At 38.1% G+C, this 19,367-nt stretch overlaps 1 protein-coding gene across 1 annotated transcript in view; it reads right to left on the bottom strand.

Moving 5' to 3' along the window:
* Positions 1–19,367, bottom strand: part of EPHA3 (EPH receptor A3) — a 230,743-nt gene that overhangs the window by 135,051 nt on the left and 76,325 nt on the right. Inside the window, exon 3 of the mRNA XM_075169368.1 lies at positions 17,449–18,109. Coding sequence (XP_075025469.1) covers positions 17,449–18,109 — 661 coding nt within the window. The remainder of the gene's footprint in view (positions 1–17,448; positions 18,110–19,367) is intronic.

The raw sequence follows: 19,367 nt of genomic DNA, 5'->3' as shown, positions 1-19,367 counted from the left end.
AATACTTTCACTTAATACTGAAAGGCTTCATTGTTTACTGTATTACCAGAACATGCATATGCGTTTATAAATGGGAGGCATTTATCATTCTCAAACAGTGATGAGGTGGCCACGGTTCATGAAGCAAGCAGAGAGATGAGACTCAAGAAATCTGAGTTCCGTTTCTCACTGGGTGACAGATTTATGTGACCAAGCAACTGCATCTTTTCCTATTTTAATACTCTATTTGTAAACTGTAGATGATATTTTATTATGCTGCAGAGTGCTTTTAGATTAATGAATAAAATTCCCTGATTGATCATTAAACAAAGAGACTTCTTCACAAATATAATCATCAGCACAATGAAATATGAACGAGACGCTATTCAATGAGATGCAGAGGAAGCAGGAAATCTCTCATTTAACAGAGCTAAAGTATTTCCGTAACATCAAGCTGTGTTTTAGTCCACCTTCACTAAAAAGGCATTTTCTACAACCATCAAATTTTGTGGCCCTTATACGCAAGGCCAATTTTACCAAATAGAGAAAGAAAAGAAAAGAAGTATGTAGGTAACTTGAGCCCTTACAGGGATGTAGCTTCTCACGACCCTTTTCGGGCGTAGTATGCCCCCTCCTCTTTGTGTGGTCATGTACCTCAAGTCCTTCGAGCTTACAGATGGTTTTGCTTTAGCAGCACCTGTACGGTGCGATTGCTGCCTGCCCCTTCCTGTGGGTCACACCGGTATCATCACAGTCCTCAACCCCTTCCCCAGCACACAGCTCCAGTGCGCCTGGGGCCGAGGCAAGCCCAACGCAGGACAGCGCAGGAGGGCAGCGGATCAAAAAAGAGCTCCCGAAACTGGGAAGTGACTTCTCTAGTGTGCACCTGTAAACCCCAAAGCAGGCAACCTGCAATCAGGTCTGAAAAGCAGCAGACTGGTTGTTTCTGTACCAGGAAGGACCTGCTCTCCCAACATTGACAGAAGTTGCGCTACAGTAATGTTTTTAACATGCTATAAGCAAGAATAGCACACGGTGGAGGAGGCCAGAAAGTAATAATCAACCCTATTCTCGGACAGTCATCTTCCCCTAGAAAAGCCCCTGGGGGTATATTTACCAGAAATGCTAGAAGCAATGATTTTCCTGAGTGAAGAGGATGAGCTGCACCCAGCCAGTTCCTGAGAATCGTTTGAATCCAGATGATAAGAAAAGTTCCTATCAACAGTCAAGAAAAACTATGCAGTGTGGGTGAGCTATACAACCACTGAACACCGAAGAAAGAAAGGGGGAGGGGGGAAGGAAATGGGTATAAACACAAGACAGAAGGCAGGAAGCCAATAAAAAGTAGGTTATGAGAGCAAGTGACAGAGGAGCTTGCAGGAGAGCCCAGAAGATCCACCCGAGGGGAAGGTGGGAATTCAGGTGGGGAGCAGGGCAGCACCGGAGCATGGCACCCTCGACCACCTGGAGCCATTGCCTTCAGCTGCACGGCGACCCGCAACAGCTATATGCATACAGGCAAAGTATTAGGAAGAGCCTTCATTTTTCCCCCTTCCAAAAAGGGATGAAATCCTGTATAAAACTTGCTTGCACGACAACACTGTGATAGGTAAAGTAGTCCCTTTCACCTGTGCAATCAGCAGTCCTGGGGATGTGATCACCCAGGCTCGCCCCACCGCAGGAGCCACCACGCCGCCTCCCCGGAGGACGGCGGGGCCGCCTCGTGCCTGCCGCCATCTCCGGAGCGGCACTGCGCCGCCGGGGACAGAGCCGCCGGGTGAGCACCTCGGCTCAGCGCATCTGCCAGGAACTGGCATCTGAGGGAAATCACTCGTATTTCAGAATAAAAGAAAGAGAGTGAGCAAGAGACTGCAACTTAAAAAGAGAACATTCCAGCTCTCATAAAAAATACATAACATTTGTGAACAAACCTAAGAAGATACGAACTATAAAGTATTAACAAAAGCCACCCGTTCGGATCGTAATAATTTACTGCATTATTTGAATAATTATTTTTAAGCAGTACTCTATAATGAATTGTGAGCTCTCCTCAGGGTAAACCAGACTAAAACAGCTGTTAAAAAAAGTTACTGAATCACAGTTCCGATTAAGCCCAGCAAACAAACATTTTTTTGGCTACAGACAACTAGAGCTGCTAGGGGGTTTAAATAACACTAATACTTAATTTCCGCACCGAGTTTTGATTCTTTTCACTGCATATGCCTTGGTAGCTAAGTCTTTAAAACAGTTTTAAAACAGACCTCCCACATTTAAAAGCTTTAATTATTATTTATGCCAAAGTTTGACCCTCTTCATCAATTCAGTGAAATTCACATAAATTCAATTTCTGTTTGCATTAGCGATATATGTTTTTAGACAAAATGCGTAAAAAACTTGTTAGTTGCTTTTTAACATACCTTGCATTAGGTGAAATTCCTTTATTGCAAGTTTTGTCACTTGGCATTACCGACAAGGCAATATATTATGTGGCAGCAGTGGCCCGCGAGCCAAATACGTCCCCTGGTCACTAAGCTTAGTTCATGCAGACTGCCAGCCCCAGCCTGGGGTCATCTAGCCTGATCCAGCAGCTTCTGTTCAGGTTAAGATAGAGCGTCCCATGCTGGGACAAGTAGCCTCTTCAGGCTTCACCCCCATGGTTTCCATATGTTTTCAAATAAATCTCCCTGTCCTGTATTTTATAAATTACTCTCTCAAGACACGCAAAGCGAGTAAAGGCCAGACTTTCAGTTCTTCTCTTTGTGGGATGTATCTATGTATTTATACATATCTGTACAGAGATATGTATAGGTATGACAGAGAGAAAATATATATCAAGACAAAAAGAGAGGGAAAAGGACAGTTTTTCTTTTAAGGCATCGAAAGGACTTATTTGAGCCAGAAGAGCAGACCCAAAGCCCTAAGGCATGCTGGAAGTTCAGTCCTGTGAATGTAGTAATTTATGCAAATTTCTAAATTATAGGGAAGCAGCACGACAGTTGCAAACCATTTCAATATATTGCTAATTGAAGCATTTTTCATGCACATAGCTATAATAAAACTGTGATCACTAGGACACTGTAAAATACAAAATCAAAAGCAATAAATACAAAGCCTTATCGTAATTCTTCTGTAACAAGACATGTGTGGGCAACTGGTGATATTTTTTGTAACTGATAACAAATATTTATTTGTTAAAAAGCCTTGATGTACAAACATTCCATTAAGTTTCTTACAATTACCCAGTACACATAAAGCTGACAGAATTGGACTCTGAATAATGAGAGTTGTAAAAACGCCAGTGTGTACATAGCTATCTACATTCTAACTTAAGTTTCAGCTGGACCAAATTACATCCACAAATACACAATTATTGCAAATATTTGTGCTGGTGAAGCTCAGCTGTTGCTTTTTTTATGTAAGACACTATTTTTAGATTAAATACTTGCTAAAGAATCTCTTTAACTACATATTTGTTTATTAAACTGATCATTTGAAAGTTGGACTCCATGTCTTAGTAAAATCAGACGGCCAATTGCTTGTTTTCTAACTGGGTAACATGCACTTAAATTAGTATCACACAAATGTTATGTACTTCATTGAAATGTTTGTAAGTTCACGTTGATGTTAGTTATAGAGGCTAGCCAACTGGAACATAAAAGAATACCACTTGACTAATATTGTTAGCACACCAACGGTCTTGTATTTTAAATTACCAAAAAAAAAAACCCAAAAATGGTTTTGAATGACTGACAGAGCTAAAGATCTTCACTAGGTAAATTGGCTAAACAATTGATTTATTCCTAATTTTGCAAATTTCATAATCTGATTTGTGAGGTTATTTCACAAATACAAAAAGAAATTTATTCACTGATTTATTGTACTGCTTTCCCTAACTGTAGAGTGATATGTTGCTATTTAAGAGGAAGAGCATTTTATCAAAAAGCCACATGTTCTCATCTGTCCAAGAATTTCTTATTGTTTGAAAGGCTTGGCTTGTTCCCATCAAATCAATGGGAACTTTGCAACTGATTTCAGAGACGGCACAAGCAACCCCTATATGCAGTCAGAGACTTTGCGTGTAAAATGTAAAGACAAAAGAAAAAATATACTCCACCAGGCAACCATTCCCCCATGCCCCACCCTCAGAGAAGGTGAAAGCAAGCTTGCTGATGAGGAAAGCATTCCTCCTCATTCAGGCCACTGCCGTTTTCGGCTGACAGACTCCAGCGTGCCATCATCTGTCTCTGTCATGGGTTCCATCAACTCCTACTGAGAGCCAGCAACAAGCATCAATCCTCAGCCAAACAGCCTGCCAGCTCTTTGAGATGGGAAAGCCGGCTTTCTCTACCCACCCACCCTCTCTTACCAAAACAGGAACACAGTGGACAAGGATAAAAAAGTAGCCTGTGCAAAGGTCTGCAGGTCCATCACAGCATGAGAAGGTGAAGTAAAAAGTTATGTCAACAACAACAAAGAAAAAATGAATGCTTTGATGTTATGAATAGCTGCTGATGCAGAAGGTGAGGCACGCTGCGTGCACCGTAACTCCTTCCTCCTGCCTTCTCTACACGTGTCCCCGCTCCTCGGGGAAAAGCAGCCACAGAGCCACTGGTCATTTTTACTGGTTTCTTTTCAGTTTAACTCCTCCAGAATGAACAAGCCTTTATTTTTCAGGAAACACTTTATTAGAAGTTATGAAAGCCTTGCAAGCATGCTCTTGATGACTCTCCACCATGTTTTATACCTCTACCAATAGTTGTCTTCATAAACTTTTTTTTTTTCAATCTCTATACAAAATCACAATCATCACACCTTTTCATGTTTTCAACTTGCCATAAAGGAAACTCTTAATGGGACCTGGCGTGAATGATTCTGCTTACATCCAAGAGCCTCCAGTATGTAACAGCCAAGTTCATCTGACTCCAAACTTCTTCACAATTACTATAGGAAGGAAAGAATAGTATGTTTTCTTTTTCTTCAACTAGAAAGCCCCTCAGATTACTGCAGAACATGACTTATCCAAAAAAGAGTAAGTGTTTCTGAATTGGTTGCAGAGACAGTATGCAACAGTGTATTTATTCTTTGGTTTGTTTTTAAAACAACCTTTGGAAACAGTCAGATTTTCAACTCATAGAAATAGTCCACAGAAAGTCAACGAAACACATCATCAAGCACCACAAAACAAGTTGCAATGCCCCAAACCAGATTTACAATCTGTAATAAAAAACCAAAAGCCACAATCGTATCAAAACACATCATCTCTAAGATGTCAAGAGCATTTCCAAAGTCCTAGCTCACAGCAACAGCAAAGAATTTTTTACAGTCTCCCAAATGATCCTACAGAATCAGACGTATCCCACAGTTCAATGAATACATAAACTCGTGTTCAACGTGTTTGGGCAGGGGGGTTGGGAATCTGATAGACTAGACCAAACTGACCCAGGGAAAAATCCCCTTCCTGCCCTCAAACGTCAAATCTAGCAAAAAGATTAATGTAGAAGGCAGGAGCAGAACATGGCGTCAAAGGTGCCTAAGAAAAGTCAACTTGGAGAAGCATCAGTATCCTTGAGCTACATCTGATTGCTAGCTGTGGCCAATCCAATGCGTCAGAGGAAAATGAAAGATGCAACAACTCAAAAGCCAAATTACTACGTTACAGTGGAAAAAAATCCTTCCAAATAGTGGAAATTTTAAAGCACGGTATGAAAATAATATAGACTACAAACAGATAATAATTTATGAAAAATCATCAAATCAGTATGCTTCTTATTCTGCTATCTTTTTGAGAGAATTATAACTTGGGACTTCTTTCTTTAGTAGAAACTACTTACACCACCACATATGTACTCATGAATGCAATATAATATATGAGTAATATATTAGAATATTTCCTGCCATACAAAAAAAAGAATACACCTGTAGATTGGATGATGGTTTCAACCTGGTGGATGTGCAATCTGTGGATGCACATCTGGGGATCTGATGCTAACACGCAAGTGTGAGGTAACAGCTTGACTGCTACGATTGCAAGATAGACAAGGAAGCTTCCCAACAGATGGATAACTGAGAGGCTATAAAATAGTCCCTAATTATAGGAGAATTTGGGATAGATGGCATGCCTGAGTTTTAAGGCAGTAATTTAAACATACTGGCCCTGGAAAGTAATTATTGCACAGAAAAACAATGTACTCAATTCCAAAGAAGCCCTTAATCCATGTTTAAACAAGCTCTATACTAAACAGACTTGTGCCTGAACACCTGCTTTTACCACAGGATTTGGAGGTTTTTGTGTGTTTTTCAATTAAACGCCAATATTTAACTTTTGGGGGAAACAGCAGGGTCTACTTGTTCAGGGAAGAGATTAAGAATTAGAAGGTTAGGTTGTTATAGCACTGCAGACGTGAATCAGAGGTAAAACTAGAAATCCGATTGAGTAAAAACTAATGCGATCCGTATTACAATCACATTTTAGATTCGCTGTGGATTAGAATGGATCAGTAGCACGGCTGCAGTGTGGGGGCGAACAAGGATTAACTCCTACTCAGCCCGAAAACCTCTGCTGCCCTCTTCCTCCAGCTCTCTCGGGGATTCATCACCTGATATCCTCCTCATGGCTGCTGTAAGCAAGTGGCTAGAGAGGGCAGAGGCGGGGAGGACTCAGCCCCGCTCCACACACACCTCCTCCCAGGCCACAGCAGCTCTTTGCCGCGAACGTGGCACGAAGCAGCTGTTCCCAAAGGATGCGGATGATAAACTGCACCACTGAATCCTACTTACAAAGGGAAACTCTCTATACACATGACCACGGGCAAGTGCTTTATCTCATGTCCCTCTCTCTATTAAGTACTCTGCAGAGCAGGGCTAAGTCCACTGGACGGAAGGCTCTTTGAATCGCTGTACCAGGAAAAAACAGTCCGCTGAGTTCAGGACAAGATGCAGCCCTTTGGCTTTGAAGTTGTTACCATAATTTCTGAGATACTGCTAGGTATATACTCAGAGCTCTTGAAAATTCAGCAATGTAAAGAAACATTAAGGAAACATTCTTAAAATACTGGCCAGAAGAGCATCAGACCGTTTGCACACCACCTTCCTCTGAAGGGAAGGCTCTTGAGAAAACAACAAATCTTTTCTAGACTGCAAATTCATTTAGACAGTGCTCATTGAAACACAGGAGATGTGTCCCCATTTACTGTAGTTCAGATCAGCTTTCAATCTTTCAGTGTAACACACTCATTATTACAATTTTGTTACCATTATCTGCAGACCATTCCATGCAAGACCTACCCTATACCCAAACACAGACTTCAAACGGTCACCACATTTTTCCTCCCTGAAACTTGAATATCTTTTTAGCAGTTAGGCACAGAGCAAACTTGCACACAGATACTCATCTTCCTTTAAAGATACCATTAAATCATACTCCTGTCTGAACTCAAATCAATATCCTTCCCTTTCTCGTAAGAGCCTCTTACTTTTTAACTTTTTTTTTTTTTTAAAGAATACTAACTGCAGCATTTAGGTTTCAATGAAACAATTACGTAGGTATATTTTACTTACCATGGCAAATTTTTCCCTCCATTCTTCTCTCTCCTCTTGTTCTCCTTCCTGTTCTGACCCTTTTAAAAAATTGTCTTTAGCTTTCTTTCTTCCACCATCTGCTGTGTTTAGTGTGGGTAGAGAAAAGATACAGCTGACTCCCCTTTTGCTGTTAATTTCACTGCCAGTTCATCCCCTCACACAGTATGAGAAACAAGACCATCATTGCTTATTAAATGTCATGCACAAGTAGCAATTATATGTCTTTCTAATTCTGTCCCCTGTGTTAACAAATACATATTCGTATTGCTTTGAGGTGAAAGCTCTGGACACCCCGTCTTCCCAGTCAAAGAAGTCAGAGAGGTTATACACTGTATAAAAATGGCAGCTTAATGAATGGTCTATTAATGTATGAAACAGAAGGTTCAATAGCTGTGATTAACTGAGATTTCTGAACTTTTTCTTCTGCTAATATGTCCTGCTTCCTACCCAACTCCTATTTTTTTTCAGGATGAACACCAGTTTTACAGCTGGAAGAGTGATCTCATGTTCATGGTTAATATACCTTGACTTCACTTCAAGTCACAACCCCTCAGCCCTGCTTTAGTTTTCCATATTATTCTTTTGGGAGTAAAACCTGGAAATTCCTAAAACAGATTTGAAGAGCAGCTTGTTAAAATAACTGCCCATACCTGTCATCTCAGTATTAGGATGGCATTACCAAAATAAGAAAAAAGTCCTGTTAGACCTTCAAGTTGTTTTGTAATTTAAAGAAGCACATTACAGCAGCTGGAGATGCCCCTGTTAAACTGGAACTCCATGCTATTGAATAATTTGCTTGTATTTGTTTGTATAGCAATAATGACTATATTATGCCATTCAATATGAAAGCAAAGGAGCAATTCTTATTTACTGTATCCTACAGCTTTCTACTATTAACATGACATTAAAAAAATGCTACAGAATACATTTATAAATAAAACAATTCTATTTATGCATACCTAAATCTTAGAATTACCTCTACAGAGATTAAGGGACTGTTCAGGTTAGGTGAGTGAACTCTGTATAAGGTTGCAAAACATCAAAGAACATGTTTAATATCTGACTTTAATATGTTTGCCAAACTCTATGCCTTTTCTTACTTCAGCTGGGTAACAGATGACCATTTCAACGTATTTTACTGCTTTATAATAATCACCTTAGAGATTTTCTCTTTTTTTTTTAAGAGAATGAAAGACAATTTTTTTCTTCCTTAAAAAACAATTTTGTGCCACATTCTTAATATGGGGGGGGGGAAAAAACAAAAAAAGGTGCATTCTTAGGGGTAAGTACACGGTTGGTGGAAGGTTTTTGGTCATTTGTTTATTGGCAGTTCTTAAGAGCTAAGTGCTGGGTACTTCTGAGTAATTTCTTCTGTTATTTACCTTCCATTAAAAATCTCTGCCAAATCAAAGAGAAGAAAGTCTACGTATTTTGGACCTAGAAATAATTTTTGTGAAAAATGCTTCCTCCAAATTGGAGGACAAATGAATTCTTCCTAGGATTTTGAACTCCTGATGACCACCTTACTCCTACCCATAAACTGACCACTACGGCTTAGGCTGAGCACAGTAAATGACTGCTTTCATTAGGTTTCATGCTATTCACATGCTCAATTTACTAGAATTTAAGCATGTGTATAAAGGCAGTGTGACTTAAGTGAATTCTTAAATGCTCTGCTAAAAGCATATGAACTCCCTCTAACAATGCCTGTCATTTTGGTTGAAAATTTTGAAGCAAACGTTCTATGAAACTTTGGTATGTTTTTACAGCACAGAGAGTGGCCTGGACAGGGTTATGAACAAACTGTATATTTTTAAAGCCCATAACCCTTTTCTGTCACTTAATCACCATTATTAATAAAAAAAAAAAATTAAAAATAACTACAAAAGAGGTATCATGGGATAAGGTACGATTCAAAAAAGCATACAGATTGGAAATACCAATGGCAAGTAAAAATGCATTACTTCAACCATGTTGTTGAAGAGAACTGTCCCGTATCACTTCTGCAGTTATTCAGGCTTGGCACAGTGTCAACTTTTACCATATGGCTTTTTCTTCCCTTGTTGAAAGTGAATCTTCCTGTCAAAGAGCAGCTGTTCTAAATTATCACATCAAATTTTAACCTTACAGTAGACAACCACTGAACCCACAGATCCGTGACAGTGAAATAGTTCGCCTCCTTGAGGTATGAAGGATTTGTCGTTGTTTAGGTCTATTTCTGCCTTAGCACAGCAGCTACACCAATCGTCAGGGCATCCGATGCAGGCAGGTACTCAAAGCTGAAGCTACAAACAAATGCTAGGCAATGAACTTCTCATCTTCTCCCCCTAAAAAGACCGTGTGAAGTCCAAGTTATTATGTTCTTGTTGTGCTATCAAGAATAAAACTGCAATTTCAAATGCAAAGAAAATGAGACATTACAAATGCAACCCTTGTTATTCAGTTTGTAAACCAAAGAAACAGTCAATTCAGATACTTCCCCTGCAGTCTAAGCATTTCAGTAAAGTCTGATATCAATTACTGGTTATTTAGATGTCTGCCAACAGCATGTTTTGACAACATCTCATGCTTCACGCTGAGGAGCGGCAGACATATAGAAGATTCTTGTCGTCTTGTACTCATCTTTCAAGATGGTTCTTACTTAAAGAGCATTTTCGTCGAACATTATCAAAACTTACAGCTCTCACTGCAATTGCTCTCTATTAAAGTCTAGTACCAGCTGTCAGCTGTAATGCAAACCCCTGTTAGCCTTTATAAGTTCCACTCTGGAACTAATAAGGGATTGTCAAATAGCTCTATACACAGATGCGAGTGGCAGAGAAACCGATGGAAAAAGCGTGTGTTCAATGAATTCACACCGACAATCCAATCTTTGTGCAACTCTGAGCTAAGCTGATATTGAAAGTCACCAAAGACAGAACAAGCAAAACATGCTCAGGATGATACTATTAATTCAGTTTTTAATCTTTTGAAAGCCTCAAAAGAAGCGAAGCCATTAAAATGAAAAGGTTAAGGAAATGCCAGCAAGATCCCTTAGGATTCTCTGTAATAGACATCCGTAAGATATTTGCAGTAAAATCCTGCACAAAAATTCAACAGTAGTGGTCTTGAGCATGTAAGTGTCAAAGAACTAAGGCAAAAATTTCTGTTAAAAAGAAGCAGCACATGTCTCACACATACTTGTTAAATTGTAGAGAGTCTGGATCAGCATCCAGTATATTCCATTACTTCGGGGAGGGTTTGTTGGGGTTTTTGTTCAGGTTTTGGGGGCAGGGGGGCTCTTTGTTGCTTGAAAAGCAGGTGAGGGGACAAGGAAGAAATTGCCAAAAGCTGCACAATGTGGCATAGCAAGCACCACCTCTAAACTGGTAAGAGATTCACACTGAACAAACACACAGTGCAACGGCATTAACACTTTTGCAAATATTTCATTTTCTGAGTGAACCTTTCAATTTCCCAACTAGTTTCAAATACAAAAATTCAATTCTGAATTACCTAATTATGTCATATGTTGACACTGCAGTACTAAACAACTTGGAGAGCAGTATTAGTAAGCTTTTTTAAAGAACGCTAACACTACGTTCCTAATCACTGAACATTAAAAAAATGAATGGAAATATTTATAATCATGTTTTTGTTTAAATATTTCTATCACAATCTGTAAGAAATTTAGTGAAGATTCTTCTCAAGTAACTACAGAGCACTGAAACAACACTTTTCTAACTTGAGAATCTATATAATGTCGTATCGAAAAAAAACTCTTTTCTAGTAATGTCAGAATGTTTCTTTTTAATTTTTGCTTGTTTAGGACATATGACAAATGTGCTCACAAACCATAAGATTCTGCCCAAGAAATTTTGCCTTTAAAATGTGCATTTTAAATCTACGGCTTATGACTGACAAATTGTAAAATATTTTAAAAATTTGCAACAGTCAGAAAATGTTACATAAAAAGTTGGCTGTGATCTTTCCCAAAGTATTCAGTGCAGCATAATTCTTCCCCTATGAAAAATCACCTGGATATCTCTGACATAACTTTTGTAAGAGTTAAATAAATTCAAAGCAGGAAGGTAAATCCTTCATTGTGTGCTCTGTTTATGTACTTATAGAACATAAAGTGGATGAAAACAATGCACATTTTACAAATAAAGTGATTCATAATTTATAGCTGCTCTCATTTTAGTTTTCTAGCTTGAAAGATTGAGTCCCTTTTAAAAAGCATCTCTCTTGCTTTTTAAAATCAAAACAATACTTCAAGCTGAAGGAAAAAAAATACACATCAAACCTCTGCTTTAAAAAATGTGAATCCCTAGCTTTTTCAGATTTCATGTAAAAGGAACCTCTCTTAATAGTTCCACTATTATATGATATGATATATCAAATGATCAGTTCCTACATTTTATTAAACATAATTGTCCCTATACAGAGCCTAAGAGTTAAAACCACACACTTTTGTAGTGTAACCAACACATCCAAGCCACTCAGCTATTTCCGAGGGAAAATGTTATCGTCTTTGCAGTTGCAGCAAGCACTTGTGCCTTCTGTCTGTTTTCACTTGCACAAAGTTGAGTAGTTCCTCACAGTACCTTTTTCTCTTTACATGTGAAGTTATCTTTTATCTACTGATATAAGCAAGTAAAAAGTATATTTACTTATGAAGAGACAAAATGGTTATTTAAAGTATAATGAAAAAAAAGAAATCTAGAGAAATGTTTTTCATCCTTATATTAATGATGTTTTACATATTTTTATCTCAAGTACAGCATTCATTCTACTGAAAGAATTAAGCAATGTATGTGATGGTTCAGATTTAGCAGCCACAGATGGCATTCCTTTCCTATCTCCATAAACTCAGAAAGAGAAATATGATTTAGGATATGCTCACTATACAACTTGAAGCATTGAATAATTTAGTGTTAGGAGAAATTTTGTGAAGTCATTTTTGCAATAACCAGGCACAGTGGGTGAACTTCACCTCTCCCTCCTTTACCCCTTACTCCCTTTTCTCCCATTCAATCTACCTGATTAATTGCTAAAAATTATAATACATAAGGAAGGACTGTTGGATTACATTCTCTTTTCTCTTCCAGCTTTGTTATAGAAAATGTGTCAGTCACTTGTGGTTAAAACTTACAATTTTATTAGACAGTATTACATAGGAAATTTACAATTCAGACTTACTCAATTCCAGCAACTAAAATTTAGAAACTATACCTTGAAATGATAGCATGCAGAAAATGTACTTCTGTGCTTTTCGAGTCATTCTGTTCAGGCCCACCAATTTAATTTTCCATTTGATAACTGGAGCCACAAAGCTTGTTTTTGGTCTAAAGAGTCACCTGTTGGAAGCATTCAAAAGAACATTCAAACTCACACGTACTCCCACATGGATAAACAATTGCCAACTGCATGTGTGCTAATTAAGTATATCATCATGAAAAATATCATTCTCCATGTCCAGCTAGTCTTTCTGACGTGCATGAAATAAACCAACAACAGAACAGACACATTCAGGATGGAAGAGATTTATTAGTCCAAGCCTGCCAGTGCAGGATTTCCTTTATCATGTGGCTACTGCATTTTTAAAAACATCTCCTGAAATGAGGCTTCCATTATTTCTCTGAGGAGACTTCCAAATTATTACAGAACTAAAGACATTTTTGCTAACATTTATCCTACATTTTCCCATTTATTTTGATACTATTACCTCAGCTAACCAACCTTCACATCGTGAGATCTACTTCCTCTCTTTAGCGTTCAAAACAAAACTGAGCCTAGCTTCTCCACATACAAATCACTCACTGGGCAGGTGATGTGAATGCTCCTTTTCTTTTATTGATCTTTGGGCTGTTCCAAACACTATGCCACTGCATAATCTCCTGGTGCACTTGCAACTTAAATAGCGTACGCAAGCCTCATTGCCCTTTTCATAAAAATCACATTGTTTACTTTGAATATGTACAGAGACAGTCAAAAAGGATGAGTAGAGATATGGAGCAACTAGCCTGCCCTCCAAATAAGAAGGCACTAATAGAGAGAGAGAGTTGGGAAAATAGGTATTAGAGATGAGATATTAGACATGAAAGAGATCTAGAATATTGTTAATAGAGAAGCTGAAAAGGGAGCAGTTATTTTCTCACTATAGAAGGAAAACCCTATCCAACGGACTTAAAACTGAAGGCTTAACCACAGCAAGATATGTTTTTCACATAAGACAAGTTATGGCATTCATTACCATAAAAACTTATGGAGACTAAAAATATAAATAAGTTAAAAAATAGACAAATTAACAGGTGACAGGTCACCGATTCCTATTATACATAGTTTTTCCTACAAGATGTATCTTAAGTCTTAGGAAATCAACAGTTGATTGGCAGAAGCTGAAAGGTATACCCAGTAAAGCAGCGCTTTATACAGTTTCTTATATTTTTCCTTAAGAATCTGCCGTTAGCCACTGTCAGAGAAAGAATACTAAGGCAGATAAACCTCTGATCTGATCTACTATGGATGTTTGATGGGGAACAAATGGAAAGGATGAGTTACCCTTGTTCATTGAGGAATAGCATGGAGACTATTAGAAAGCATTAGGTTCAGTGTGCAGTTCCATCCAGTTGTTTCTTCTAATTAAAACACAGTAATTCTAAGAGAGGAAATGTCATAAAGATGTAGTTTGGCCAAAATGGCATGAAGACAAGTATGAAATATTATAATAAGATTAAATAGACAGGACCACTATGATGCAAGTGCTAACAAAGATGTAATAACAAACAGTCCACAGTGGATGATAGTTACCCTATTTAGTTAACTAACATATGTATTAGCTAAGGGGAAAAACAAGTATGAAAGAGTGGCTTTTCCAACATGCTCCCCAACACATCTTACCTTACCTTATACAAACCTATTCCCTCCAAAATACTGAACAGGTGCAAAAGCCTTTGCTAGAGGAGGCGTTAAATCTTAAGCTGTTAACCTAAAGTATACCAAGACGACCAGAATTCCTCAAGGCGAAGTATTACAACTCGTTTTTGAGAAATCATTTTTCCACACACGCACAATAATGAGGACAAGGATGGTCACAGCAAAATTGGTCCTGATTCCTTAACTGATTGACAGGTACGTATCATACCTGTAAAATGCTTACTAGTTGGTAGGACCCAGAACAGAACTATCATCTTTCCAACAAGAACCAATACGCTGAGTAAAGCCAATAGTCCAGTCTTGGCTCTTCAGAGCTTAGATACAAATATGTCATAAAAACATGTATGTACATGTACACCAATAACAAAAACAGGCTTGAGCCTTATGTTGTCTTTTCCTGGTTATGCAGGGAAAGGGAAGCAGTTGTGGAAAATGGTACAATTTGTGTTATTTGAGGGCATGACTGTGCCTTAATATTTTTCCAACTACCAGGAAAAGCTGTTCTGAATGAAACTTATATAGGCTGATCATATACCATTAAGGTCCTTCATTTTAATCATTAGTGAAAATCTCCTGCTAATGCAAAATGACATTGTTTCCAAAAACAGCATTACGGACACAAACAAACAAACAAAATCAGAAACAGTCTGAATGTAGGATCAAGTAGTGACAGACACTAAGTTGTTGAATGCTTCCAACTACTGTGAAGACAAGAATTTCTATTACTTATTACGCTTTCAAACTTCAGCTGAAACATTTTTTTTCCTGAATTATGACTTCATTCCAGCTCATGCTTGTAACACCATTTTGGATCTTCTTTAGACTCTACAATTCTGTCTCTACTGCCCTTTTGTTGACTAAAAACCAAAAAACCTCAAACCCCAACACCCTAAAAGAAGGAGCAAGAGAAGGAGAGAAGAAAAAGAAAAGGAAAGGTGCCAAAGCAGCCTTGAGCCTGAGGTCAAAACTGAACTTTTTTCCGAGCTTTCCAACTCCTGCTGAGTTACCGATGCTGACAAATGGGAGGTTTTGAATTACTGACTGCTTTTAGAGTGCCACTTCAATCATACCATACTGAAAATATTTGATAAATATGACTTCCAATAGAAGTTAGTAGAACATTATATGTTAAATCAGAATAAACCAGAAGGACCTGTCGCTATTGTTAATGGTTTCATCATATATCACTCCCTTGATCAACAGTTGGTGAGGAAGTAAAAAAAAAAAAAGGGGGGGGGGTTGGGAAAAAAAAGAAAAAGAAAGAAAAACATAGTAGTCCTATGGTCTGATTTTATGCCTTCCAAATCATGTATGATATACTCACACATGGATGTGAACTCACTCCTAATCTCTGCAGAACTCAGTAGGAGCTGCCTTGCCTACCCCAAGCATCTGAGAACCTGTTTTTAATAAAACAATTTATTTTATTTTACTTTATTTAGCTCAACTTTTGCTCAATTGTAGTCTGACACTTTCTAGAGTGATTGTCTTTTTGTGCTCATGTGTAAAGGAAATTCTAAACCAACACCTTTCAACCCTTTACAAGTACACAGGCTCTATAGTAAGCAAGACTATATATAGCGATTAAAAAAGTAACTAACATTCTAGCATTTTTAAATGTAGCTATAGGAGGCCCTAGATAAAGCATTTCTGAATAATAAAATACCCTCTCCTGGATTCAGCTCTGAACAGAAGAGTTTAACTTATTTTTCTTAATATCAGTGTCTAACTACAGGAAAGCATACTCAAAAGACAAGCTCCCCAGTTCACTCATTTTGAGGGCAAAACCAATTCAAAATCTACTTAAAAGCAAAACCAAAGAAAACACACTCTTACCCCTTTCCTCCCACACCTCCCTGGCATTTTCTGAGAAAAAGTCACCTTAATTGGAGCAATAGTTTTCACAACCACCTGGCTATGGTTTGGCAGGCTCTGGTTTGGTGGGCTCCTAGTAGCTCCCCAGGACTTGCCTGTTTGACATGAAGATTGCTTTAGGACCAATGAAAAAGGAATAGGTGCTCTCAACCAGGTTCCGAATACTTTAAATTTCTGTTCTTATGGATACATGCATACGCACATGTACACAAACACACATACACACACCCCACAGTAAGTATCTCAGCTACTACTTCTTCCATCCATGGTATTTCTAGATACTACTATTTAACTTTTACTTAATTATTTAATGGAAGACCCTTTGCCACAGCCAGCACCCTTGAAGGCACTCTGTGAAAAGAGGTGTAAGATTCAATTAGCAAAATACTTCAAAACGTACTTTTGTAAATAGCAAAATGTAGACCACCATCATTTTGGTTGATATTAGCATTAGGTAAATATAATATGCATTTCTCTAACGTTTAAAAGACTATTTCTGGAAAACGTCAAAATCCCTGGTGTAGTCTTGTTCTTGGGAGCATTCACATAACCACAGTTTGCAGAAAAGTTTGGAGAAAATTATTTTGAGTTACAATACATGAGTATTCATGAAAACGCAATTTTGAAGTTCAAATATTAATTTTTCAAATGTATCTGCATTTAGGAACTATGCTACCTGAAACAATGCTACCTGTTTTTTTTCTGACCAATTCCAACTAATCAACACAGCTCAGTAGCAAATATAATACATCAAGCCACAAAGTTTAAAAAAATGACACACAAAAATCAAATATTTTGACAAACAACGCATTTGAGAAAACTATAATCTACTGAAAGGAAGTCCAAGAGTGGTAAGAGAGACTAGATTTGCTACATACTGTATTAACTAAAAATCAGTCGTTGACTCCTATTAAATATTTTTAGTAAATTACAATATTTACACAGATTAAAATAAACCCGACTTTCATGGTGCTTTTATGAACTGATTTATTTCTCTCAAGAATTTAGAGAAAATTAACACGACCCAATACACAGAGTAGGGACATAAAGTGAAGCCCCTGTTAATAATTGAACTATGAACATGGAGCGCATTGTTACCTTGGCACGCAAAGCCTCTTTCTTCATAGCCAGCATTACACAAGCACTTCCCTATTGGCACTAGCCATTCTCCTTCTGTACTGCAATACATCTTCGGTGGCTCTTCCTCCTTGGAATGATTGACACAAGAACCCCGCACCTCCACCAGTGACTGGGAGTCCATGGGTACCGTATCTGGAAACATGGCGAGGTTCTTGACAGTGAAAGGGCACTTTTTGAAGTACACTCGCACCGAGACTAAGGCAACACACGCACCTACATCTTGAAAAGCCAAGTAAAAGCCTTTCCTGCTGACAGGCCCCACCTCGCGGACTTCCGTATTCAGCTTGAGAATTCGGTCCCCAAGATCCATTTGGGTGAAGCTCTCATCGGCCGCAATGGTGTCGATCTTTGTAAACTGATGCTCTCTGAACTTTACCAAATGGTCATCATCGGACTCCATATAATACAGATTGAAGGTCTCTTTGCAAGTGCCCAGAACTAGAGGGATACTATTACAGTCCCTCAAGGTAAACTTGAGCTCCACATAGATCTTCTGGGCTGAATTGCGTGGAATCCAGTTTGTTCGCAGCCAATTGTTTTGACTATGATCCATAACATTGCACACTTGGTAAGTTCTGATTGGAGTATAATGCTCATCAACACCACTAATCTCTTCCCACTGGGAAAAAAAAAAGAAAAAAAAGAAAAAAGGAAATATTTTAAGATTAATGATTATACCAATAAAAATCACATTTAGAGCCAAAAGCTGTGAAAAAGCAAAAATCGCTTTGCTTGGACATCACTATAAAATAGACAACAAAGTCTGGTTGAACTTGCACTTACTTTTTTCCTATTAAAACATATAAACATCTTAAATGAACACAGAATTCACCATTAAGAAGTCAGTTTTTACCAAGTTATTTCAAGGTGGCATAAAAGAGATACTACAGCTGTTTTGCATTATTAAAATCCTGTGATTTCTTGAACTATAGGCAGTGCTGTCCTTTCGATCATGATCCCAACGTGTCTTTACTACAACCACACTCACCTCAAACAGAAGAGATTCACTAGGACAACACCACATTTTCACTGTTAGAATCAAGTTGTATTTCAAAGATTAAACAAGATTTAAAACCTTACCAAACAAAAGCCAATGGCTACCACTGAAATTCCATATAGTCACAATAAAATGTCACAGTTTTAAATTTATTCAAAGCATGACAATTGATTTTGCTTGGGATGTATGTCCTCTGGACAAACAGTCAAGCTTAGCCCAGTTTCCAGAGTTACTAAACTTACTGCCAACTTACCGTAAGTATCTTGGTTACTTAATTCTTCTGTGTACTATATAGACTATGATGCTAAAACGTTTTTTCAAGAATACATAGTCATCATTCGTTTTTACATCAGTCATCAGCTGACAAACTTACTTGACCCAGACAGGGAAGGAATGTGTTTTCTATATGTGAATTACTCATGTACTAGTCCTACCTGATTTCTGAAGTCACACTTACTGGAGAGGAATATTTACCAATCACAGAAAAAAAGAAATCCTACAGGGGTACTTAAAGTAAATATTTACTGTTAGTCATTTACCATACACAACTAAGTGACTTAAGACACATCTATCTTCGTTTTCTCCCTGAATGGATGACTAGGACCAATTTGTTTTGTTTTGTTTTTTTAAGGTCATCATTCTTCAGCTTTTATCCACACAAAAACTGCAGTTGTTCTATATTCTGAGTCTTAAAATGCAAAATGAAGAGCCTTACCACTAAAGCACAGGAATTAAAACTCTTATTACAATGAACAACACCCGTTACAGAATCACACCACCGCTGAAGTTGAAAGAAACCCTTCCAGATCTTCTAGCCCAATCCCCTGCTCACGCAGGGTTAGCCAGAGCAGGTTGCTCAGGATCCTGTCCAGTCAGGCTT

The sequence above is a fragment of the Calonectris borealis genome, chromosome 1 (assembly GCF_964195595.1).
Source record: "Calonectris borealis chromosome 1, bCalBor7.hap1.2, whole genome shotgun sequence".
Taxonomy (NCBI): Eukaryota; Metazoa; Chordata; class Aves; order Procellariiformes; family Procellariidae; genus Calonectris; species Calonectris borealis.
The sequence above is the reverse complement of the archived record's forward strand: the minus strand, read 5'-3'. Positions and strand labels throughout refer to the sequence as shown.